General features: G+C 35.8%; 1 protein-coding gene across 1 annotated transcript in view; it reads left to right on the top strand.

Moving 5' to 3' along the window:
- The first annotated feature begins 2,099 nt into the window (after positions 1-2,099).
- p115 (General vesicular transport factor p115) overlaps positions 2,100-27,293 on the top strand; it is a 71,332-nt gene continuing 46,138 nt past the window's right edge. The window contains exons 1-2 of the mRNA XM_089099092.1: positions 2,100-2,207; positions 14,484-14,712. Of these exons, the coding sequence (XP_088955218.1) occupies positions 2,142-2,207; positions 14,484-14,712 (295 nt within the window). The 5' untranslated portion in view covers positions 2,100-2,141. The remainder of the gene's footprint in view (positions 2,208-14,483; positions 14,713-27,293) is intronic.

Raw genomic sequence — 27,293 nt, 5'->3', positions numbered from 1 at the left:
ATTAGTTGAATGTTTAAGTCACGTATCAAGTATCAGGACCTAACAAAAAATTAAACTAATTTTTAAATTTTCAGGTATTTTTCTAGTCTAAATTAAAAGATTAAAACTATTTTTCAGACACCATAAATATTTTTGCAGTTTATAACTTTAGCGATTCTGAACTAAGAACGAAAATAAAATAAAAATTAATTTTTTCAATTTTTACATCACGTTGCTCATTAAGTCATGTATGGTTATTAGTACACAATAGGTTTTAGATATTACGTCATGTCACTTATTACGTCATATATGGTTATTAGTAGATAATCGGTAAAATATTCGTTCTTTATTTTAAAATATTTGACAAAAAAGATCTTTTACAAGGAATCAGGCAGCTAACAAAGTCCAACATATGCGATGGTATGCTCTTTGAATGATCATCTTTTAATGTAAAACAAGGGACAGAAAGTTTTCTATGCAGGGGTTTCGGACAAGGCGGTTCTAATGGTGTACTTTTTGTTTTGATCTGACTCCTTTTTTAGGAGCTATGGGTTTTTATATTTCTTTACATTGGACGTGATCGTCTCTTACTAGGTTGCTAGCTACCGCTGCAACCCAGATGTATTATTAAAAACAGGGAAAAGCCTACGGCTTTTTCTTCTTTGGAATAGTAAGACACGAACCTCAAAGAATCAGGCAGCTAACTAAGTCCAATATAAGCAATTGGTTGTTCTTCTAATGATCATCTTTTAATTTGGCGTTTCTTACTAGGTTGCTAGCTACCACTTAAACCCGGATTATGTAATAGGTTGCTAGCTACCGCCGCAATCTAGATATTCTTATTTCTGCTACTATGGGCTAAGGTTCGTTCTTTCATGTAAAACTAGCAAAACATTTTTTAAGCCTGATGAAGATTTAACAAATGTGTCAAAGGTTGCAAGTCAACGATTTTGTTTTGGCCTTATTATAATTGGTATGGTGAAATAATAATATGCATATGGCTCTTAAATCATACTACCTTATGGCTCCATATGGTCTAGTGGCTAGGATAGTTAACTTTCACTTAAAAGGCTCGGGTTCGATTCCCGGTGTGGGAAAATTTTTAACTCTATAATCTTCGAACATTTGAACCTTTTATAATTTATAATGATGTATAATATAAATTACTAATTTTTCCTCCCAAAATTAATCTTCCTTCACAATCAAGGTATCACATTCTTTTGCAGTTTACTCTATGTCTTCTCCTGTGGCTTTATTCCGGTACAGTACATTCTCAAAATGCTCTGCCTGGTACTTTTTATCTTTTTCCTTATCACTAATTATTGTCCTGTTCATAAATTGTTGTGACTTGTTCATTACGATCATAATCATATTATTCTGAATCGGGTTTTGGGATTTTCAGGTAAATGGTTTAAATTTTTATGGTCTTGTCCTCTTTTTCGAAAATTATTCTCATTTTCTCATGATATTAGCTTTTGATGAGTAAGAATAAACTTAATGATTTCTTATATATTTGAAATTCAGTCTTTTAGAATTTCGGTTATTATTGCGCCGTGTCGTTCCTTACTTACTGTTCGTTACCACGCTAAAGACAATCCGGTGCTTATGCATTGGCTGGTACCGACGCGATAAATTATATAGGGAGACGCTAAGAGAAACTAGTAAAACGAGTTCAATAGAGAATTGGATCGTGAACCGTGGTTTGTCAGTGCGTTTACAATATTTAAACTATTGTTTTTTGGGGTTTAGGGGGAAAAAAGGTTCCTAGGTTATGTTACGTATTTAATATATGCTATACTTTGCCCCCCACCCCCCTAATGTGGAATATATAGCCCAAATTCGTTTCTAAACCATTGTATTTTCACAATATTTAGTTTCACTTCATTAGCTGACTTGTCGCATAGGTACCAGCTGATGCATAAGTACTGACAATCCAGAAAAGCAATATGAATCACTTGAATATTTGCGACTAATCATATCAAGAAATCTTCCAAGAGGCAATTAATGTCTCAGAAGAAATGGAGTTCACCAAACTTGTCCACCGAAAAATAAACGTCTCTATTTGCGATGAATCCATATGCTTGAAGTTGAAGAAATTGAACAAAATCAATAAGGAAGAAGAAAAAGAAAAAAGGAGGTGAATCAGATCATAACAGATTAGTATGTTTATTGTTAGATCTATTATTGGCTCACCTGGAGTTGAAACTGCTGCAACAGGTGCAGAAACGGTTAGTATGATGGCATATTCCGATCTTTTTCATTACATAACTTGGTAGAAGGTGAAACTATTGCTTGATCTGTCTTTTAAGGCTATGCTCTTTGAATTCTGTATCTGCCTCTGGACAATTTCTTTATGCTCTTCCCAAGTTCAATTATCTCTTCTGGGGCCAACCCTATTCTGAGTCCTTAAAGAGGGTTAAAAAAGCTCATAGTAATGGGGCTGTTGTAAACAATAGTTTGTAAATTTTTACCAAATCATTACCAATTTTACCAATTGACTTTTGAATAAAGGGAATAGCTGCCTTTTTTTATGCTCTTTCCAAATACAATAATCATTTTTGTCACAAATGAATTTTAGCCCCCATCTCTATTTATACCAATTCAGGGTATATACTTGCATATTAGGGGGGTGGGGGTATGATTTGGTAAAAATTTACCCAATTGTTTATTAGTATTTTGTGTAGTGAGAAAAAAGTGCTATTTGTAGCTGATTTGGGGATGGTATTTATTATTTTTGTTAGTCTTAGTTATAAATTGTTCATTTCATATTAATTTTAAGATCCTTGTCTAGCTTATAGTGTATATCCATGATGAGGCTACAGTGTTGACTACCAGTGCATTTTAAATTGTTATTTTCGTTTATGGTTAACATATACAAGCTAATCATATACTTAGGAAGAATATTTCAGCAATTTAAATTGTGTAATAGTCCACTTTTTAGGTGATATAATAAAGATTTCAGAGTGGTTTAACCATTAGAAGTAGTGTTTAGGTGTCCAACTGCTGGATATTCTTACTTTGTGGTTATTCTAAGGGGATTTACAAAATTTCTTGTAACCAAGTTTCGAATTCAGACACAAGGAACAGTTTGGAAAGAGCATGAAAAGATTTGTTCAATGGTGTGTTCACCTCCTACCTAGCCAAGTACAAAAACAAATTCCTCCCATAAAAGCATACCTTTCATATTTTCACTTTTCTCTGCTTCATTCTATTTTTTTCAATTCATGTGTTTTTTTTATTTATTGATCTTTGTCATAGTGAATTTATGTTCTAAGACAGAAATCAGATAAACAAAAAAGAAATCCCCATCCAATGCTCTTTTTAAGTATAATAACCACAATGTGTATATTTCTAACAGATTGGTTTTATTTTTGGTTTTTAGTTTATTAACCCCTTGTAAATAGTCCCCCTTGTAAATAGTTCATGTGTGAGTGATAATAACATTGTAAATGCAAGTTTGTGTAAATGTATAAACAGTGAATTAACAGTTACGTCCCCATGCCCTTCTGCCTTGTCCCTCATTAGCAGCTCTGTATACCTAAGCTGCAATTCACCCACTTCATCCAAAGGTGAGAATATTAGTGAGCAGAATAAAAACTTGCCCAGACACACCCAAAAACTTGTGAACATTATGACGGCAAACATTGATGTTATTACCAACAAGACGCCAGAACTGGCAACAGTGCTCCAACTAAGTCAGATAGACATTGCAACTCTGACAGAAATTTGCCCCAAGAACTCAAGATTTCAACTGACAGAAGACTCAATCTGCCCCTCTGGATACAACATCTTCAGCAATCTGTCTGATCCAAACTGCAGAAGAGGAGTGGCTGTTCTAGCTTCTAAGGAATTCCAGGTAAAAGAAATTTCTGTCCCAAATTATTACTTACCTTGGGTTGAAGCTACATGGGTCTCCCTGTCCCTACCTAACAAAATGTTTGTCCTAAGCTCAATTTACAGGAACCCCAGCAGCCCTTGCCAGCTGTCCTCTGAAAGAGCAATTGCCGAAATGACGCAATTCATACTATGCAATTACCCAAAGGCAACCCTGCTCATGACAGGGGACTTCAACCTCCCAAATGTGTCTTGGGTAGATGGCCAAGGTATGACCAAGTCAAGCCCTGAACAAAACCCATTAGTACAAGCCCTCTCCAACAACTTTCTGTACCAAACAGTAACTATGCCCACAAGAATGCACCCAGGACAAAATCCCTCCATACTGGACCTAGTCATAACAAATGACCCAGAAAAGGTGATCAACACACACACTCTCAGTCCAATTGGCTCAAGCAACCACATGCCAGTTCTCTCATCTATTCAACTCAACTCCAAACCATCAAAATATATAAAGCAATCCTTTACTAATTACAAGATGATGGTGGAGGAGCTGTTAGATGCTAACCTGGAAACACTTATATCAGAAGATGTCAAAGCCTCATGGCTAACTCTAAAAAAGACCTTACTAGAGAGCCAAGCCAAACACACCAGCATAACATGGAAAAAGAAACCCAAAACTCTACCTTTCCTCACCCAAAAAATCAAGAAACTACGCAACAGGAAGAAAAAATTTTGGGAGAAGTACACGAAACAAAAGATTACAGCTTTGTACAAGCAGTAAAAAAATGCAAGGAACCTCCTCCGAAAAGAAACTAGAAAACTGACCTCAAACTACAAAGAACGACTGGCCAAAAACGTCAAGGAAAACCCAAAATTATTCTGGAAATACATCTCCCATAAGAAGCCAGGTAGACACTCCGTACCAGACCTGGTAAACAACAACTCTTTATCCTCTTGCCCCTCTGAAAAAGCAAACCTGCTTAATCAACAGTTTGCCTCAGTGTTCTCCATGGATGACCCCCAATCAAACCCCCCACCAGCAGAACAGGCTCACACTCCCTTCCCAATGGTACACACACCAGTCACAATCGAAAAAGTAACCAAACAGCTTAAGGACCTCGATCCCAATAAATCAACAGGACCTGATGGTCTCAGCCCACGACTGATGAAGGAATTAAGCCCTGCAATATCAGCCCCACTGGTAAAACTATTCAGTCTGTCGCTGGCACATGGAAAGCTTCCAGGGGACTGGAAGAAGGGAATAGTCATCCCAATTCACAAGAAGGGTAGCAAAACTTCTGCAGCAAACTACAGACCTATCAGCCTTACATGTGTGGCATGCAAGGTCATGGAGAGAATCATAAACAAGTGTATCATTAACCATCTTGAGGCCAACTCACTTATCAGCAGTAGTCAGCATGGTTTTTGCTCAAAGAGATCGGTGGACACAAACCTTCTTGAGTCATATAGTCTTGTAACTGACCTACTAGAGAGAGGATTACCTGTGGATATAATATTGTTGGACCTAGCCAAAGCATTTGACAAGGTTTGTTACCAATACCTCATTCACAGGCTACTTACTCTATCTGTTAGTCCACAAGTGGTCAGTTGGACAGAGGACTTTCTGAGGGACAGAACACAGCAAGTGAAAGTGATAACCGTACCAAACAGCCATGTCCTTTCTGATGAAATCAAAGTCACTAGTGGGGTTTCCCAGGGCAGCGTCCTGGGCCCCACCCTGTTCAACATCTACATAAATGAGCTACCCCTCATCACCAGCAACAAATCCACCCTATATGTGGATGATTCGAAACTCATAGGTCCTGCCAACACCTCTTCTTCCATCCAATCCCTCCAAACTGATCTCAACCGCATGTACTCCTGGGTCAAAAGATGGCTGCTGGAATTCAACGCAGAAAAAAACCCCAAACATCAGTACCTCATGACCCAAAATTCTGGAAGTCACCACACAATTGAGCTTGTCCAGGAGGAGAGTGACCTTGGCATCATCGTTGACTCCCAGTTGAAATTCAGCTCCCACTCACAGAAAATGTCAGCCAATGCTAGTAGAGCCCTAGGCATCATCAAACACAGCATCACCAGTAGGAGTAAACACGTAATCACCAAACTCTACAAAGGATTAGTAAGACCTAGACTGGAGGTGGGACTATACTGGCCACCCCTTGATTCAAAAAGGACAAGGCAGTTCTTGAGCAAATCCAATGAAGGGCCACTAAGATGATTGCCGGCATGGAAAACAAGACATACAGTGAATGGCTGAAGCAACTCAACCTCCCCTCCTTAGTATACAGACGGAAACATGGAGACATGATCCAGGCGCACAAACTCCTGTCAACCAATCGAGAAAATGAGATCCGGGAGATTGACACCTCCCACAAAACACGAGGACACCCTAGACGAATCCGCAAACATCACGCTACAACTGGAGCAAGATGCAATTTCTTCTCGAATTGGATCGAGAACCTCTGGAACAGCCTCAAGGAGGACACTGTTGCTGCTGAATCAACAGATGCTTTCAAACGCCATCTGGATGCTGAGTGGAAAGATACACCATGGAAGTTTGACCGGGAAGCACAAGAATCTTCCACCAGAACTTAACCAACTACAACAGTCATCACAAGGAGTGATTCAACAGGATTGAAAGTCCTTATTTCACTCCAAGCTGTGATTTAAGGTAATTTAAGGTAAGGTATTAATTGAAGAGCACTGCTAATCTTGCAAATGCATGCCTACACCCCTGCCCCCTCTAAAGATGATGGATATATCCATCATCTACCTTTTTATAAAAAAGGTAGAAAGGACCTTGCTGAAAATTACCAACCCATCAACATGACATCAGTAGTTGTTAAGGTTCTTGAAAGAATAATTAATTCTGAAGTTGTTAAACACCTTGAAGCAAATAATGTTTTACACAGTTGACAACATGGCTTTTGTTCTGGAAGATCTGTTGACACCAATCTCCTTGAATCATATTATCACATCACCAAGTTGCTTGATATTGGGGTTCCTGCTGACATGATTCTGCTTGACTTTTCTAAAGCTTTTGACAAAGTGTGTCACAATCGACTTGCAATTAAATTGCATGCAGTTAAGATTGAAGAGAAATCCCTGCTCTTGATCCTTGATTTTCTTTATTTGCGAAACCAATGTATTCAGTTGTTTGATGACTCTGGAGATTGTATTCTTTCTTCCTCAATGTGTGTTCTAAGTGGAGTTCCTTGGGGAAGTGTCTTGGGTCCTACATTATGTAATATTTTCATCAATGATGCTCCATCTGTTATTAGTAGTAATTCAACTCTTTATGCAAATGACCTGAAGCTTCTTGGACCAGCTTTGTCCTGTGAAGATCATGCCCTGCTACAAAATAATCTTCATCTGCTGGGTCACTGGGCTGAGGCCTGGCTTATTGAATTCAATATTGCCAAGTGCCTTATCATTCACTTTGGCAAACAGAATCCATGCTGCTCTTATTTTTTCTTAGGCCACCCACTCTCCTCTGTTATTAATGAGCAAGATCTTGGTGTCACTATTGGCAACAAATTAAAATTCAGCACACATGCTAAGAGATCAGCTGCTGGGGCTAGTTCAACCTTGGGTTTGATTAAGCATACCATCTCCACTTGTTCCGCTGAAGTCATCAGTCTTCTTTATAAGGGACTTTTGCATCCTAAGCTTGAAGTTGAAGTGTCACTTGCCTCTCCATATTTTAAAAAAAATATAATAGTTCTTGAAGATGTCCAGAGACGTGCCACTAAAGTGATATCTGGCATGCAAGAGCTTTCCTACCCTGCAAGAATCTCAAAGTTGAATCTCCCTACACTTGTATACAGGAGAAATAGAGGGGATGCCATTTTAGCCTTCAAGTTATTGAGGGTTAATATTCTCCCAGCATTATTCCCTACTGTTAGCACCAATTCAAGAACTAGAGGTCATCAACTGAATCTTTTCAAGCAGTCTACAACATCTAGAGTCTGTACTCAATTCTTCTCAACACATATTGTCAACAATTGGAGCAAATTATTCTAACAAAAACTGTTACTGCTGAATCCGTTGATGTTTTTAAATGAAGGCTAGATGTTGAGTTGTCCTCCAAAGAGTGTAAATTCAATTGGGATGCTATTGAAGATGGAGCAGCACCTGGTCACAAGTGATTCTTGCATACAACTAGTCATAATTCCAGAGCTCTACAAGGAGAAATCCTTAGATTGCTCGTAGCTGCAATTTAATGTAATAAAGTCCTAGGTAATGTACAAAGGCTGGCTGATTTATTTATTTATCAAATTTTGCTTTATTTGGCATTATGAACCAACTATTGACAAGAAATTAGCACACAAGCTACTCATAAGCTGAATTTTAGCCCCCCTCTGCCCCCCCCCCCATATGGGTGCCCATGGCTAGGATACATAATCAGCATTGAAATAATGTTGAATGGTGCACCAACTTGTATGTTCATCTTTTAGCCTGAAAATTAATCAAGAGAAGGAATATTCCAGCTTTAGCTAGGCTTCCGCTGTCTTTTGTGCAATCATCTAAGCTTGGAAACATGAAGAGTATAGAAATAATAGCTTGACAGCTGCAAATAATGATTATCATGCTTGAAAAGGTTATTGAATGGTAAATTTTGTTGTTTAGCCATTTATTTTCTGTGTTGGAAGAGATTATTTCAGCTAACAAATTAATTCAGCTTTCTTCAATTTTACCATTTGGTGAAGGTATCTCTCTTCCTTTGTCTTCAAGTTTGTCTCTCATCTCAAGTAATTTTTAAACCATTTGAGGGTGTATAGTACACCCTCAAATATATATCATGTTGGGTATATTGACTATTCTGAGTTTCCTTGCCAGTTTTAGGTTTAATTCTCAGCATAAAGGAAGAGTAGCCTTGGATAAATTGCAAATTTTCAGCTGCTCTTAATATTTCTCAGAGAAAAATAGGAACAAGATTTACATACCCTTCAGTGCTATAGCCTCTAATATCCATGGAGTTAGCTGTTTGTACTAAGTGATTAATTTATTGGAGGGTTCACCAAATCAGTAGCAAAAGATGTAGGCTATGCATCCTTTCACTTATTCTTTCCATATATTCAATGCTCTTTGTTCATCATAGACAGCATGCTAGTGCTGCCTAATTAAAGAATGATGTGGCCACAATGTGTTTTTTTTCTTCTTTCTTTGACAGGCTTTTCATATTGAAGGAGTTGTTGTAGAAACTTCAAAAAGGGCTCATTCGAACGGAAATTTGGGTGGCTAGTGCCCTTTTAATATTCGAAAGTGATTAGAGGTCAACTAGCCCCCCCCCCCCCCCCACACCCATCATTCCCCCAAACACATCCAAAAAAAATTTTTTGATAGCCATATTGTTCAGCATAGTTGATTTCCCAATAGAAATATCTTTTTGAGCAGGGCACTCCCCCATAACCCTCAGGGCAAGGGTTTAAAGTTATGCCCTGAGGGAATATAAGAACAATGTTTGCACAATATACCATATATTATTTGTTTACTTTAGAGCAGGGCACTTCATATGGAAGGGGTTATCATAGAGACTTCAAAAGGGGCTCATTTGATTGGAAATTGAGAGTTCTAGGGCTATTTTTAATAGTCAATAGTGATTGAGGGGCAACTAGCCCCCCCCCCTCACGCCCATCATTCCCCCAAACACATCCAATCAAAATTTCGAGAGAGCCATTTTGTTCAGCATAGATTATTTTCAGATAGAAAATGTGTTTTTGAGAAGGACACTCCCCCACAACCCTCAGGGCAAGGGTTTTAAGTTGTGCCTTGGGGGCATATAAGGTTTTTATGTAAGGCACTGTCGTAGAAACTTCAAAAAAGCCTCATTGGATTGGAAATTAAAAGGGCTCGTGCCCTTTTGAATAGTTGAAAGTGATTGGAGGGCAACTAGCCGCCCCCCCCCTATGCCCATCATTCCCCCAAACACATCCAATCAAAATTTTGAGATAGCCATTTTGTTCAGTGTAATTGATTTCCAGATAGAAAATATGTTTTTGAGGAAGACACCCCCCCCCCCCCACAACCCTCAGGGCAAGGGTTTTAAGTTATGCCCTGGGGGCATGTAAGGTTTTTATAGAAGGCATTGTTGTAGAAACTTCAAAAAAGGCGCTTTTGATTGAAAATTCAAAGGACTAGTTTCCTTTTTTATAGTCAAAAGTGATTGGAGGGCAACTAACCCCCATCTCACACCCACCTTTTCCCCAAACACATCCAATCAAAATTTTGAGATAGCCATTTTAGTCAACATAGTTTTAAGTTCTGTAAATTAGGTTTTTGAGGATGACAACCCCTCAAAGCCCTCAGGGCAAGGGTTGTAAGTTATGCCCTGGGGGTATATAAGGTTTTTATAGAACGTGTTATCATAGAAAACCCCTATGCCTTCCCAAGGCCAGAACATAATTTGCACTTTACTGAAAAAAATATAAATGGAATGAGCATTGTCAGTTTAATATACTTATACTGATATTTGTTAATCAAAATGTTAATATTACTTGATTTATTAAAGTTTTAAAAGTAAAACCATTTATATTTTTTTCAATAAAGAGCAAATTATGTTCTGGCCTTGGGGAGGCATAGGGGTTTTGAGCCCAACTCATGTTAATTTTTGCTCGTTTTGAGTTTGACTCAGCTATTTATTGTAATTTCTGTTCGTTTTGGGTTTTACTTACTTATCAATGCTGATTTGTGGTAGTTTCACGCTTGGTAGATTATTTGATTTTATTTTTGCTCATTTTTCGTTTAATGGAGTTGTTTACTTTTCTTTGAAAAACTTAATTTGTGGAAATAGTTAGGGTCTCTAATTATTTTTGGAACCCTGTAATGTGTGTATATGGTGCTATATGATTACTGAGTGTATATGGTGATATATAATTACTTATGTTTGATTATTATGACAAAATCTAATAAATAAAGCTCAAGAATGGGTTTTTTAAGGTTAACAAAAATATTGGTCCAAAAAATTTAATATTTTGGGAGGACAACTACCTCATTTCTTTAGCCCTAGGATAAAAGCACTGACGATTTGACAGTGCAGTTTTGGAACCACTGTCAAAATTTTAAAACAGGTTAACTCTGCTTAGTTGTGACTTGGAACACCATCTCTTGAAGCCATCAATATATTTTGACAGTGCAAAACCTGGACACTATATCCAACACATCCAGATAAAAAAAGAATATTTAGTTCAATCAGTTTCCTGTTTTCAACACAAAATGAGCTCCTGACAATTTTTTAGCTGTATAATGTTCAAACTGTCATTACATGGTAATTTTTTGAAAATAATAGTTGGGATTAGCACCAATGCATCAAGATACATCTGACCTTCTCTAAAATGTAGCCATATTGGCTTTTTCTTGATAAAATTGAATTAAAATAGCAGCAAATATTATATTGACAAAATTATGTTCCAAGTGTAAAAAGTTCTTGTCTGATGTAGTGAAATACCAGGCCAACTAAGAATGTTCCTTCAGCCAAATTCAAATGTAGATATCAGTTTTTATCACCATATTCATTTCTTTTGAGAATATCTTGTAGTAACCTTGCCAAAATTTTTGACAGACAGCAACAGCCCTGTCAAAATATAGGTGACTCTGTTGAAACTTCACTGAACATGTAAAACAGATGAGAAACAAATGGTGTCAAAATTCAAGGGTCCTCTGACAAAAACATAGTTTTCAAATTTATGGTTGCTTTCTCAACAATAAGAGATTTTAAGGATTATTATTTCAAATAATTTTTCAAATGAAAATCATTTAAAAAGGTGTAAAAAACATTTAAAAAAATAAAATTTAAGTTTTTTTTTAATTGTGGTTTTACTGATTTGATGCTAGATGCTCCATCTTCTGAGGAACTGCCAATCAACAAAACAGTAATTTTTTGCCTTTGCTACTTGACCATTTGTGTTTACTTGAGGATGCAATAGAATATGACAAGACTGAAAAAGAACTCCATACTGCATGTCAACATATACATGTCTTGCCAATTACAAATTGGTTTTGTTCTGTAAAAAGGAAAGGAAAGTCTACTGTTGTTTTCTTTAGGATACAGTTCTTGTACATCTATCCAATAGTTTTTCAATTTATTTTGGGTGCAAGTAACTCAAATGTTTTTTGAGTTACTCCAATCATGAGTAACTCAATTGGAGTTACTCAACTCAAATCAAATCATGCTTATAGTTTTTAATTCAAGTGGATTCAACTGTTGACACATATCATATGAGTAATTTTGAGTTTCATCATTAGGCATTGTTCTCTCAAGGCTACCACTACTTGTCCTACTCTTTTCCTCCAGTTCTGTAAATTTAATAAAAACTGGTACAGGAGAAAACTGCTGGCCAAAGTGTGGTGTAGGGTGAATACCTGGTGGAAGTTCAGGTTAAGAAATTATGAGTCAATTTTTCTTGCCAGTTACTTAAACTTTAATATAAAATAGTGCATAATCACTTGCAACCCTCCAAATAATTAGAACTAAAAAATTACAGTTTTTTTGCTTTCCTTTAGCTCAGTCAAAAAGCTTTATATTTGTGCCAAATAATGTGCAGGACTCACACCTTGTCTTAATTGCCTGGAGGAATTTAGAAGTGAGCCTGGTAAGTAAGCTTGATAAAAGTTGCAATATTGTATTATTGATGATCAAATATATACAAACCATAAATGTATCTGTTGGAATCAGCTTTCCTGTAACACTTATGTCTTCTTCAAGATAAGACAAGAATAAGAAAGAAAGAATAAAAAAGAACAGAATATCATTATTTACTTTCAAAATGATGCAAAGTTGCAAAATGAATTGATTAGTGGAAAAACTAGTGGTTTTTATAAAGTGCAGATTGCTAGAGAGATTCTGTTTGGCAACTGGATTTCAAATGAAAATCAGCATGACAAAAACTAGACAGCCACCAGGTATCTGACAAGAATGCTGGTTGTGAAGAAACAGACTTAAATTATTAGTTTTCTTGCTACTATTATTAACAACTAATTAGTTAAAATCCATGGATAATGCAATAAAATTGCTTTGTTTTCATACTGTAAAAGCTGTCCTGAAGCACTATATGTTTCTTCTGCACAAAAAAGTCATGTATTGTTTTATTTTTTTAAACATAATTCTTTCAGCAACCATGCTGTGATAGACATTTTAAATAAAAATCTTATTCTAAACATCAACAACAAGAAGAACAATAGGGGATTCTTTTTGCAAGACAGTGGAACTATATTTTAATGAGTATTTCAACCCTATGTCCAAGGGCTGTCATCAGCAAAGCATAAATCAAGAAAAGAGAGTTACAATCACATACAACCACTAAAACTAAAATGAGAATTTTAAAACAGTTCCAGCATCCTTACTTCAGCAAGGTTCAACCAGGACTATTTACGTTTTATGTTGTCAGCAAAACTCTAGCTTTAATCCTACTAGTAGGCCTAAATGGAAATATCATCACATAGGCTGCAAAGCAATCACTTTGGTCCTTTCAAGTTTCAACTTTGCTGTTTGCCTCCATCAGAGAAAATTATAAAGAAAGATTTGCTTGTTTTAGGTAAAAAAAAAAAAATCTGTAAACCTGAAATAATCAATTTGATTATCACTAGTTGTTGTTTGAGAGAAATGAGAGTGAGCAATACTAAACTTGATTTTATGCTGAAGGTTGAGTTTATTATCCTCATTTGTTGTTATATTATGTTTGAAGTGCATGTGTAATGAAATATTACAGGCTTTCTTCCACCATTCATCTGTTAACTACCAATTATTCAGATGACATAGTTTCTAAACTGTTTCAGGAATGCCAAACCTATTTTTATCTTGAACAGTGGGGTCAGTAAACCTGCTTTCAAATATGTACTTTTTATTTCAATTTGACATCTTGTTTGCAGAGGTTTCAGGCTTTTCTTTTTTCCGAATTCTAAAAAAATTTCACTATTTAGAATTATTATAGGTATAATACTAAGAACTATAATTAATAACTATAATATTAATAACTATAATAGGTATAGTTAGATAGTTATAATAGCTGCTATTTTCAAATTAGCTTCAGTTTGAACTTGTTTTTCTCTCTCACTAGACAGTTCGTTTCTAAACATATCTTTTAAGTCTTGGTTAGCATGGAATTAATTTTTCCATTACTAGAATGTAATCTCTCTAACTGTGTTACTGTTGACACTGTAGCAAGGGAACACTAATGATTGAGCCCTGGGATACTCAAACAATATTCAACATTAGCACCTCTGTGTGTTGTAGCACCTTCAATTTTGCACGTAGAGGTGATTTATCATTCACAGCTGACATTGCAATAAAATAATACCAGGCATTGATTCCAGGGGCACAATAACTGTATTTGACCGGGGCACTTTAGTAGAAACAATATCTCCATTATTCACAAATTGAGACTTGTCTAAGAATCTAGTGGCAAGAATGCTTGTAGAAATGACTTAATCTTGCTATTGTTCTTCTCAGCTAGTAAGTGTTTGACTAACAAATTGAATTTTTTTTTTTTGCATATTGGATTAAGGATCATTACAGACAAGCTTAAAAGTACTCCCATCCTTGCTTTGCAGATGGAATCAGCTATTCCTAAATGAGAAAAATCATTTGTGTAGCAGATCACCTGATGACAATTTCCTTAGATTTACCAACTAACATGTTGTTGTAGGTTGAACGACTTGTTGAAAGGATTAAAGAATCTCCTAATCAATCTGACAGAAGAGATGCTTGCAAAGCATTGCGAGCATTATCCAAAAGATTCCGACTCGAAGTTGGTGCCAAAGCTATGGAATGCCTTCTTTTAGAACTTGACAAAGACCAGGAAAATCGGGATATTGTACTGATTGTTTTGGAAACACTGATTAATGTTACAAATCCAGAGTACCACGAAGAGGAAGGTAAATAAATCTTTTTTTTAATTATCTTTTGTTACATGCTTTGTGTTATGTACTTTAGATTCAAAAATAAACAAGCAATTACAGGAGCAGGAGAGAGATACATTTATTGTAAAGAACTAAACCCAAACACAAGTTTATCAGCGACCCTGAAAAGTAACAAATTTCTAATAAATTACAGACACTAAACTAAATCACATGCAATGCTACACTATGGTGACCATGTGGTGATCGTCTTTTAGAACAGAGGTAGCTAAAGGCCTGATTGCTTTAACTGGTTGTTACCATCTCTAGTAATTATAATTGGAACACTGTATTGGTGAAATCTTGCAGCACGCAAGTACAACATTCTCCCTTCTTGAGAGCTTGAAAAGTTTAAACCAGACTAGAAAATTTTTCTTCCATTTCTTTGCTGAATTCTTGAGCATGCCTGATATGTTTGGCAACCAGGGATATCCAAGGAATTGTCACACAGAATAAATGTAGTAAAAGAAACACCTACCTTTCTTCTTCTGTTGCAGTGAGAGCAGGCTTTTCAGTTGAGACTACTCAGCCCTTTTCCTTTTGACTCACTATGTGAGATGATTTGGAGTAATTCAAGTGGTTTCTGATTATTTATCCTTTGTTGGCTTGGTTCTGATTAGATATCTTGCAGTAGCTCTTATAGTCTACAATCTGAAATACCAGATGATATACTTGGAGTTCAGTACTGTACTCTGTGTGCAGGTATGGTCAACTAAACCCTTAGCTGATGGTGAGATTTTGTGGTGTTTGAAGTACTTTAACAGTTTACATTGCAGGGTATACTGTGCAGATGTCAGCATATTACATTCAAATAGGCAATGGTCAATATTTTCATTTTTTACATTATAATGCCTGAAAAGTGGGGAGGAGGGAACTGAGCCACTTGAATTAGAGAACTGATATGAAAATGCCTGAAAATTTAGCCTATTTGAGCCAGAAACGAATTCTATGATAAATTTTAGAAAAATCCTTATTGGGGAAGAAAAATAGAATTGGATTATTCTTATTGAACCATACCTCTGATAGTCTCCAGCGTTAAATATCTCTAATGGGGATTGGTCTCCCACTTGGCTGGTCAATATTTATAGCACTTTTTTTGCTGTTTCATCTGGGCAATGGTTACCAGCTATACCTGAGTGGTTTGGAACATACTGAAGATTAGTTCTTATGACTCTTGAAGCAAGATTATCAATGATGCTAAAACAAAGAAAAGTGTCTATATCCATCTTATACTGAGGAACTGAAGACAGTAACTCTAGACTTGACAAAGAGTCCGAATAAACTATAATATTTTGTAAATTAGAAATTAATGGTTGATTACTCATGATGTGCTCTAATGTCATGATCATGGCATTTAACTCTGCAGACTTTATAAACACATTATCATACATTCTCTCACTCATTGCAATATTAAGGTGTGGGAGAAAAGCTCCACTTGCCACTTTCTTATTCATTTTGGACCCATCAACAAAAATTTGGAAGTGGTTAATATATGTGATTTTATTAAATTCAGCAATTTTTTTCTGGATGAAAGCAATGGGGTTACGTTCTTTAGTCTACTGTGAGAAATTAGTATTTATCATGGGAATTGCAAAACTCCATGGAGGGGTTTGAGGGAAAGTAGGTGCAATAGACTTTGCTGGAACTGGGAATTTCTTCTGAGCATTGGCTTATTCATTTGCAATGCCTTTATACATGGCATGATTTTATAACCAATTATGCAGAGTATGTGAGCTATTGGCTTCAATTTCAAGGAGGCACACTTGTGCCTCTATAAAGAGGTGACCCACCACAATGTTAAGCGATTTCAGGTCCTAGAGGTCGCAGAGAGACGGCGGTAATTGCATTTTGTAGCCCAAGCTCAAACTAAGAAACTTGCAAAATTTCAACCTCCTCCGACTTTGTCTTCATGGGGTAAACTGGGCCGGAAGTTTGGACCCTCCCACCACAGCCCCCCTTTAACGTTGTTCGATTGGGCTAAAATTTAAAAGTTAAGCTTTCCTAGGGCCCGGGAGCTTATCCGCGAAATTTCAGCTCAATCCGATAACTCCTTCCCTGTTTTCAAAAAACCAAATATAGCCACTTAAAATTCATCTCTTTTTTTTTTGTTAGCCACGCCTACAGGCCACAGTTGGCAACGGATCCGGTTGAATGAGGACTCATTCGAAGCAGAATTTGACCTGTTAGGGCCTTTTGATATTTTCAGACCGAAAAAATTATCCCCCGAAGTTAAATTTACGAAAAACCTCGTTTTCATATATTAGCCCATGTGAATTTGTCCCTCCACCACCTCCCCTGGACCGGTGTCTGATCGGGCTGAAATTTATAGGATAAGCTTTCCTGGGGCCTGGGAGCTTATCGTCGAAATTTCAGCTCAATCTGATCACTCCTTCCCTGTTTTCCAAAAACCACATATCAAGATTTTTGGGAATTTGCTTGCGTCGAAAATACCTTCTATTTGCTAAACAACAATTACTATTGTGTTTGTATAGTCCAGCGTCTTAGACTTCTGACTTTCAGGCGTAAAACTAGTGTTCGATTCACTATCAGATCAAATTTTTTATATACTTTGAAAAGAAACTCAGTTTCTTTTTTAAATTATTTTAAAAAAATTACGTTTTCTAAAGAGTTAAAGAGGCTGAGTTACAAGGTCGACCCTTAAAACGTACAGGGATTAGGAGGCACAGTTGGGGGGCTGTTAAAGAGGCTGAGTCACAAGTTCGAACCTTAAAACGTACAGGGATTAGGAGGCACCCTGTACGACGTGATTTGAGTATTCAGGAATTAAAAGCCTTAACACAAGAATGTTCAAGAGCGGGGGTTTGGGGGGCGGAAGCCCCCCAACTTTAACTCCTGACACGATCAGCTAACAGTTAGTCAAGCAATAATAAGTAATAAACTGTACAAAAACGTGCAGAAATTATTTGAAAAAAACTACGTTTTCTAAAGAGTTAAAGAGGCTGAGTTACAAGGTCGAACCTTAAAACGTACAGGGATTAGGAGGCACAGTTGGGGGGCTACCACCCCCAAACCCTCGCTTTCGCAGCCTTTAAATATAAAAAAAAATTTCTTTAAACTGAAAGTAAGGAGCGACATTAAAACTTAAAAAGAACAGAAATTATTCCGTATATGAAAGAGGCTGTGCCCTCCTCAACGCCTCGCTCTTTACGCTAAAGTTTTTATTGTTTAAAAAAAGAGTTGTGAGAAAGTCAAACTTTAGCGTAAAGAGCGAGGCGTTGAGGAGGGCACAGCCTCTTTCATATACGGAATAATTTCTGTTCTTTTTAAGTTTTAATGTCGCTCCTTACTTTCAGTTTAAAGAAATTTTTTTTTATATTTAAAGGCTGCGAAAGCGGGGGTTTGGGGGTGGTAGCCCCCCAACTGTGCCTCCTAATCCCTGTACGTTTTAAGGTTCGACCTTGTAACTCAGCCTCTTTAACTCTTTAGAAAACGTAGTTTTTTTCAAATAATTTGTAAGATAAGTTATCAAAAGAAAACTTCGTCTTTCATTTATTTTTGCTAATCGACTCTCAGAAAGCAGAAACTTAGTACTTATGGGTTTCCTAAGGCCAAATATGAGACAGATAATATTATTTTGTAGTTGTTTAAATTTTTTACACAGGCACCATAAACAATGAGCCATAAACATCCATAACACCATAAACACCATAACACCATAAACATCTTTGCACAAGCACCATGAACATTGAGCCCATAATCAATATGGCATCTTATATGTGATTTATAAAATTGGAGTAAGGTTTTCTCCTTACAACCCCAGGTTGTGGAAAGAAGTCTTTTTATTATTCTTATTTTTCTATAGCATTTTTTTTATTGTGTTTGTGATGTGAAGGTGGAAATTAAGTTTTTGGTCAAGTATGAGACCTAGGTAATTAATTTTATTATCTTCTGGAATAGTTATTACATTTAGAGTTAGTCTTGCATTGACATTACTTCGCTTACGGCGGAATTGGATGATTTTCGACTTTGTGGGTGTAATGGGTAAATAAGAATTTGAAAAAAATTTTCAAATTGGAATAGTGATTTTTGCAACTTTGAATATTCAATCTCAAAGGTGTTGCCAGTTGACCATAGTACCAGATCATCAGCATATTGTAGATTGGTGTGAGGGTGGTTCATTATCCAGAGATAGAGGGAGAAGAGGAGGCAGCTCGGGACGGCACCCTGTGGAAGACCTTTGGCTATTGTATTTTCGGTAGAGGAGGCTGAACCTACACAAACAATGAATTTTCGATTTTTTATGAGAGATTTTATAAAAGATACTAGCTTGGGCGGGGGGGGGGGTAGTCCTATGTTTGCAAGTTTAATTAAAAGGATCTGGTGGTTCACATTGTCATATGCCCCTTCAAAGTCTAGGAAAGCAGCAACTAGGACATTATTTTTAGATAGGCATTCATTTGTTGCATTTGTTAACAATATAAAAGCATCTGTTTTGGAGTGGTGTTTCTGAAAGCCTGTTCGAATATGAGGTATCATATTATTTTTCTCAACAAACCAAAGGAGTCGGTGGTAGATCATTTTCTCCATTACTTTTCCCATCACAGGAGCAATTATTATAGGCCTATAAGACTCAGGGTCATATTTTGGTTTATTTTTCTTTAAATTGTTAGGAGGGATGAACATTTCTAAATATTGGAGAATGTGGATGTAGCCCAATCATGATTATAACAATTTAGGAGTTCCTGTTCTTGTGAAGGGGTGCGATTCTTTATCCATGTAGGGTGTATGTTATCATAGCTACTAGTAGCCTTGGCCCTAATATATTGTATTGCATTATTCATTTCATGAATTGAAAATAGACCAATTATATACTCTGATCCTGGACGAAGCTGGTAAATCGGATTTATCAAAATTGGGGAGTGATGCTGCAATTATTTGATGTTAGCTTATTTGCAAAAAGCGTTGCAAGTAACTTTGCCTTTTGGTTATCATTGTCATAATTTGTATTATAATGTATTAGCTCATATTGGAGTGGGTTGGGGGAAGTTTTTTCCACATATGTGGCTTATGATTTTATGTATAATTGGCTCACGTGTTTCTCTGCAAAGACTGTTTGCAAAATTATTCCAGTATTTATATTTATCATTTATTATAGTCCTTTTGAGATTAGCCTGTGCTTGTAATTTCCTTAAATACATAGTTGGAGCTGTTTTTCTTAGTTATGTTCTCCTAGCTGCCTTTTTTGTTCTCCAGTTATTTTGGCACTCATTTGTCCACCATGTTTTAGGAGTGTGTTTGGGAATTGTTGTCCTTGGTGTTGTGTTGGGGATAGCATGATTAGCTGTATTTATTAGATGGATGCCAAAACTTCAGCATCTGTGTCAGCTGTTACATTTGAAATACATGATTTTTGGGAGAGACTGGTAATTTCATCATTGAGCTTATTTCGGAACGTAGTCTAATTTGCTTTGGTGGTAACATATTTGGAGGTATGTGGCAGAATTTCAGCAGGCTCATTTAGAGAAGAAACTATTGCACAGTGGTCTATGTAGAGGTTATGAATTTTCTTATTATAAATTTTGTTAAATTTATTTGATGACAATTTTGTAGATCAGTTGTGGAAATATTGCCACTCTGGGGGTTAATATTTGTATTTGGATTTTAAGGGGTAGCAACTGTTAATTCATTACCATTTGGAGTCAAACATTCAATAAACTTACTAGCTTCATTTGCTGGCTTATCACTCCACAAAAAGCCGTGGGCATTAAAATCTCCACAAGTAATATGCAATTCTAGGTTTTGAGAAGCGTGAGTTAGTTTCGGAGCAGGGCAAAAGGAAATAGTTTTGATTGGGGAGATTTTTTTTCTTTTTTTGGGGCTCCTAGAAAGGACCTCTTGAAAGCCATTTTCATTTTCATCATTGATAGTGACATTAGCCCCCACACTCATCATTGTCTTATTAATTGAATTTGACCCTTTATGTGAACTTTGCGATGGAATTGACTAGTCACGATGGGGCGAAAGTGAGAGTTTTCGGAAATATTTGGGTTAGGTGCCAGGGAACCTTGTGAGGATTTCTAAGCATTGTCTATTTGAAAAAACTTTAATACAAACACAAGGAAAGTACAAGACCGTTTGCACTCTCGTGAGGAGATGTTGTCATCATCCACAAAAAACACTTTGTATCACAGTGCATTCCAGAGAGGGGTGTGGCGCACAAGTGGTTGAGGTTTTTGAGTGATTACTCAAGATAAATATACACAAGAAATGTTTTTATAAATTTCTTAAAATGTTGCTGTTGTTGTCCCTACTAAGGTTAAATCCCTTATATCCTTCTTCTTCTTCACAGAACCAATCTGGTTGCCCTTGAAGATACGAGAATAAAAGTTTCCCTACGCTCCCTATTGGTCCTCCTATAACCCCCTGACACAATCACTCACCCCTAGTCAGTAACCTCATCTCTTGTTTGACCTCGCCTCCCTTGTTCTGCTTCAACTGAAGTTCCCATTTTTCCTGCACTAAAGTCTTCCACAGAAAGACAGAGAAGAAGTTTTTATCTACATACTTGATAAGTTGAAAAAGTGGATCGCCCTCCCCCCTATTTACTCTCCCTTCTTTTCACTAATCGTTCTGTAAAGTTTATTCACCAAATTTCGATATTCTATTTGTGTAGTCTTCATTTTATTTTCTAAAGTCTTTGACTGAACATTTTTGAATGAAATATTTCTGTTTTCTAAATTTTATTTGTTGTTCTATCTCGTTTTTTTTCTGTACTTGACATAAGAAGCTAATTTGGCACTATTAGAGCTTAGGTTAACTTTGAATAAATGCTATCTTATCTAAGTGTAAAGATCTAAGTGTCAATTCAGGAGACAAGTGTTCTCCAGATACATTTTTGCTTAATAAGCTAAGGGATGGCCAATGAACAGTCACTCTAAAGATGGCTTAGAGCTATTTTATGGCAGCTACATAATTTCAGCCATAGTAAGTGAAGGAAATCCCACCTCGCAAGATTGGTATAAAGGACACTTTCCCTAAAAAAAAAATGTGGTCTAAACGTGCACTTTTTGAATTTTCGACCATCCTCACTGCAGAATATCAGTAGAATGCGCCTTCTGGATTTGCCCAGACATATAGCAATTTCTATGTTATTCTGGACCTTGTATACACTACTTTATGTTCCTTCCTGTATTATTCCGGACCTTGCATAACGTGTTATGAAGGACAAGTTTTTCTGACACAATTTACCAGATTGTCTATTCTGGTATTCTCACATTGTCTATTCAAAGGTAGTGTGCAATTGAAACTGTATCAATTATTTTATTGCAGTTTTTCTAAACCAGTATTGTCTATAACTTAATTTACGTAGGATAAACTTCCGATGGTTAAGAAAGCGTAACTCTATTTGCGAATTTTTTGTGAAAAGGTATTTGTGTACAGTGTACATAAACAATTAGCTTAGGTTCACTGAAATAAACTACGTTGAAGCTGTTTTTTATTAAATATTTAATATATAGAGATGGTATTTTGATTGGGTTAGGTATTTAACATAATGCGTTCTGGTCTGGGCTGCCCCCTTTCATTGTTCATTGTTGTAGTTTCCGTTATTTTGTTACTAAAGTATTTTATTTTCATCATGTTTTAGGATATTCGATTAGGATTAACTTAACTTCATTTCTTGAGTATTGTCGCGCTAACACGTAAGTACCAAATTTTGAGTTAAGTGCAGAGGATTTTCCACAAGGAGAATTTTCAATGGGGAGGGAAGTTTCCGGGAGGTGAGTCGGTAATGCTCCAATATCTTTACTACACGGGAGAAGTGAAGTTTGGTTAATGTATAATATTATGGTTAATAGTTTGGTTAAATGTTTGGTTATTTTCATAATAGAAATTATGAAAAAATTCTCAGTCTAAGTAGCAAATTCTTTCTTTAATTCACCTGTTGGATAAACAAAAAGACATTTCGTTCAAGAAATTATGACAAAATTCTAAGTAAGTAACAAACTCTTTATTGTTTTCACGAGTTAGATATACAATGTAGAAATTTAATGTCTTTTTGTTTATCCAACAGGTGAATTCAAGAAAGAATTTGCTACTTAGACTGAGAATTTTTTAATAATTTCTTGAATTTAATTTCTACATCGCATATCTAACTCGTGAAAACAATAAAGAGTTTGTTACTTACTTAGAATTTTGTCATAATTTCTTGAACGAAATGTCTTTTTGTTTATCCAACAGGTGAATTCAAGAAAGAATTTGCTACTTAGTTACAATTTTTTTATAATTTCTTGAATGATATTTCCGTATTGTGTATCCAAGAGTTGACTTCAAGAAAGAAATTGTTACTTACTGAGAATTTTTTTCATAATTTCTTGGATTAAATTTCTACATCGTGTAGCTAAGTGAAAATTGTTTGTGATAAAGAGAAAAAAAGTTACTTACTTGCGATTTTTTCATAATTTCTTGAATGAAGTATCTATACTGTATATCCAAGAGGTGAAATCAATAAAGAGTTTGTTACATACTTACAAATAATTTCATCATTTCTTGAATGAAATTTCCATATTGTGTATCCAAGAGTTGACTTCAAGAAAGAAATTGTTACTTACTGAGAATTTTTTCATAATTTCTTGAATTTAATTTCTACATCATATATCTAACTCGTGAAAACAAAAAGAGTTTGTTACTTACTTAGAACTTTGTCATAATTTCTTGAACGAAATGTCTTTTTGTTTATCCAACAGGTGAATTCAAGAAAGAATTTGCTACTTAGTTACAAGAGTTGATTTCAAGACAGAAATTGTAACTTACTGATAATTTTCTCATAATTTCTTGAATTAAATTTCTACTTCGTGTATCTAAGTCGTGTAAACAAAAAAGAGTTTGTTACTTACTTAGAATTTTGTCATAATTTCTTGAACGAAATGTCTTTGTTTATCCAGCAAGTGAATTCAAGAAAGAATTTGCTACTTACTTACAATTTTTTCATAATTTCTTTAATGAAATTTCTGTATTGTGTATCCAAGAGGTGACTTCAAGAAAGAATTTGTTACTTACTTACTTACTTACTTACAATTTTTTCATAGTTTCTTAAATGAAATTTCTGCATTGTGTATCCAAGAGGTGACTTCAGGAAAAAGTTTGTTACTTGCTTACAAAATAACTATTCTAAATAATAAAGACAGGTTAAGCTTAAAGATATTTATTTCTTTAATATAGTAACAGATTTTTTTTTTGAGAAAAAAAAAACAAAAAAAACAAATGTTTACATAAGAAAATATTACTTAGAGTTAACTCTTAAACATCCACAAACGATGGTCCCATGATATAGAATGGTTTTTACCATGTCTTATGGATTTATCACGATCAGGTATGTTCTTGGGTATCTACTGTGCGAAGAACCTAACCTCGTCTTCAGGACGGTGATAACGCCCTTCAAATTTAGGACACTTAAACTCTTCTAGATTGAGAAGTGGAATCCTAGGGTCACACTTTTGAATTAAAACTTTATCTGTAGGTACATTGCCCTTTACGTAGAGCGCTTCAACCCCGAAAAAGCTGCAAATTTCACTGACTTCCTCCTGAACATCTCTCAGTTCCCGACCAGCATTATTAAGTGGTGTAATCACTCTATCGTAAAATCCCAGTCTGTTTATATGACGTAATGTAGTACTCCACAAGCTTTTATCATACTCAAACATATTATAGTTCACTATCTAATGATAACATTCAATTTCTTTGAGTTCCATTGACAATAATAAAAATGCACATTCAAATATAACACCACAAGATGATTTTTTCAAACTGATAAATTCTGTGTCATACAGTCCTATTATCTTGGAAGTTATTAATGTAGTTGTTAAGTAGAAAAATACTTCATCAAACCTTTATATCTTCGCTCAAGGATGAATGGAGTTATGGCTAGGGGGATGAGTCCTAAAACCATCTGAATTCAGTGTGGGGAGGAGACATAAAACCCTAAGAAGTCATTGCGGGAAGGAGTCAATAAACTCCCTGTAACTGTTAAATTCTGTTTCATACAGCCCTATCATCTTTGAAGTTATTAATACAGTTGTTAAGTAAAAAAAAACTCCATTAAACTTTTATTTCTTCACTCAAGGTTGAATGGATTTATGGCTAGGGGGATGAGTCCTAAAACCATCTGAATTCATTGGAGGGAGGAGTCTCAAAACCCTCCAGGAACCTAACACTCATGAACATCTAAAAAACTATGTTTGAAAACCCAAACAGCTAATTAAATATTCTAATTCATGATTTCAGGCACGTAAGGCTCAATAGTAACCGAAACTCTAAAAAGACGGAATATTGATACCAATAGATACAACAAAAATGTTATTTCTTCGAGTTCCATAGACAATAATAAAAATGCACATTCAAATATAACACCACAAGATGATTTTTTCAAACTGACAAATTCTGTGTCATACAGTCCTATCATCTTGGAAGTTATTAATGTAGTTGTTAAGCAGAAAAATACTTTATCAAACTTTTATATCTTCGCTCAAGGTTGAATGGAGTTATGGCTAGGGGGATGAGTCCTAAAACCATCTGAATTCATTGTGGGGATGAGTCATAAAACCCCTGGAAGTCATTGCAGGGAGGAGTCATTGAACTCTCGGTAACTGATAAATTCTGTGTCATACAGTCCTATCATATTGGAAGTTATTAATGTAGTTGTTAAGTAGAAAAATACTTCATCAAACTTTTATATCTTCGCTCAAGGTTGAATGGAGTTATGGCTAGGAGGATGAGTCCTAAAACCATCTGAATTGATTGGATGGAGGAGTCATAAAACCCTCCAGGAACCTAACACCCATGAACATCTAAAAAACTATGTTTGAAAAGCCAAACAGCTAATTAAATATTCTAATTCATGACTTCAGGCACGTAAGGCTCAATAGTAACCGAAACTCTAAAAAAAACGGAATATTGATACCAATAGATACAACAAAAATGTTCCTTTAGTACCTACGCAATTAGACTAAAAATGAAGATATTTATGCAGAGTTTCAACTAGCTATGGCTAAGTTTGATGTTTACTAGCTAACCTAACCTAACCCACTGCCCTGGGGGAGAGGGGGGGGCACCTATGAACGGCTAAGAAAACCAGCTCAGAAAAGTCAAAAATAGCAATCCATCCTTCCCAAGTCATAGGTTTCAGACAACACACACCAACGAAAGACTAAGAAATCTAGCTCATAAAAGCCCGAAATAGTATTTTACATATCCCAAATCATAGGTTTCAGACAAAACACACCAACGAAAGAGTAAGAAATCTAGCTCAGAAAAGTCAAAAATAGCAAACCACTCGTCCCAAATCATAAGTTTCAGACAATACATACCTATGAAAGGCTAAGAAATCCAGCTCAGAAAAGTAAAAAAATAGCAACCCACACATCCCAAATCATAGATTTCAGACAACACACACCAACGAAAGACTAAGAAATCTAGCTCTGAAAAGTCCAACTAGTAAACTACACATCCCAAATCATAATTTTCTGACAACACACACCTATGAAAAGGTAAGAAATCCAGCTCAGAAAAGTCAAAAATAGCATACCGCCCATCCCAAATCATAGGTTTCAGACAACACATACCTATGAAAGACTAAGAAATCCAACTCCGAAAAGTCAAAAATAGCAACCCATACACCCCCTTTTTTCAAATTTATAACAAATTACCCGAGTTAACAACTCCTTCGGGCCTCCGAAATTGACTCCTCCCCCTCCCTGCCCTCAGAAATGGGGGGGGGGGACGTTAGATCCTATTTTAAATTGACAATACTTATAAAACATCACTTGTGTATTATACAGATCATATATCTCATTACCCCTTTTTAAATGTTAATCAAATAATTCTGATTATAATGTCCGATTTTTTGTCTGCTTTTCAAAATGTTCGTATTTGGAAGACTGTCAGTTAACACTAAGCTGTAAATTGGGTAACTCTCTCGCAATAACAATAGTCTTAGCAGTGATTAAATCTCATTGTCGGCGACAATTCAATCAGATCAGAGTTGTGCAAATGGAATACCTTTTTGCAAATTGAGTTAGCTTCTATTTCATAGACAAAATGTTTGAATTCCTTCTATTCAAATCACCTATCAAATTATCAAAAAATATATGAAGTAGAAATCTGGTCTGTAAATTGTGTCAGAAAAACTTGTTTAAATTGACAATACTTTTCAAACGTTACTTGTGTATTATACATTAACCAAACTTCACTTCTCCCGTGTTGTAAAGATATTAGAGCAGTACCAATTCACCTCCTGGAAACTTCCCTCCCCATGGAAAATTCTCCTTGTGGAAAATCCCCTGCAGTGAACTCAAAATTTGGTACTTACGTGTTACCCCGACAACACTCAAGGAATGAAGTTAAGTTAATCCTAATCGAATATCCTAAAACATGATGAAAATATAATACTTTAGTAACAAAATAACGGAAACTACAACAAAGAACAATGAAAGGGGGCAGCCCAGACCAGAACGCATTATTTTAAATACCTAACCCAATCAAAATACCATCTCTATATATTAAATGTTTAATAAAAAACAGCTTCAACGTAGTTTATTTCAGTG

The sequence above is a fragment of the Artemia sp. Qi Xiang Cuo genome, chromosome 13 (assembly GCF_049724085.1).
Source record: "Artemia sp. Qi Xiang Cuo chromosome 13, ASM4972408v1, whole genome shotgun sequence".
Taxonomy (NCBI): domain Eukaryota; kingdom Metazoa; phylum Arthropoda; class Branchiopoda; order Anostraca; family Artemiidae; genus Artemia; species Artemia sp. Qi Xiang Cuo.
Note: the sequence above shows the minus strand (reverse complement) of the source record. Positions and strands in the feature narration are given on the sequence as shown.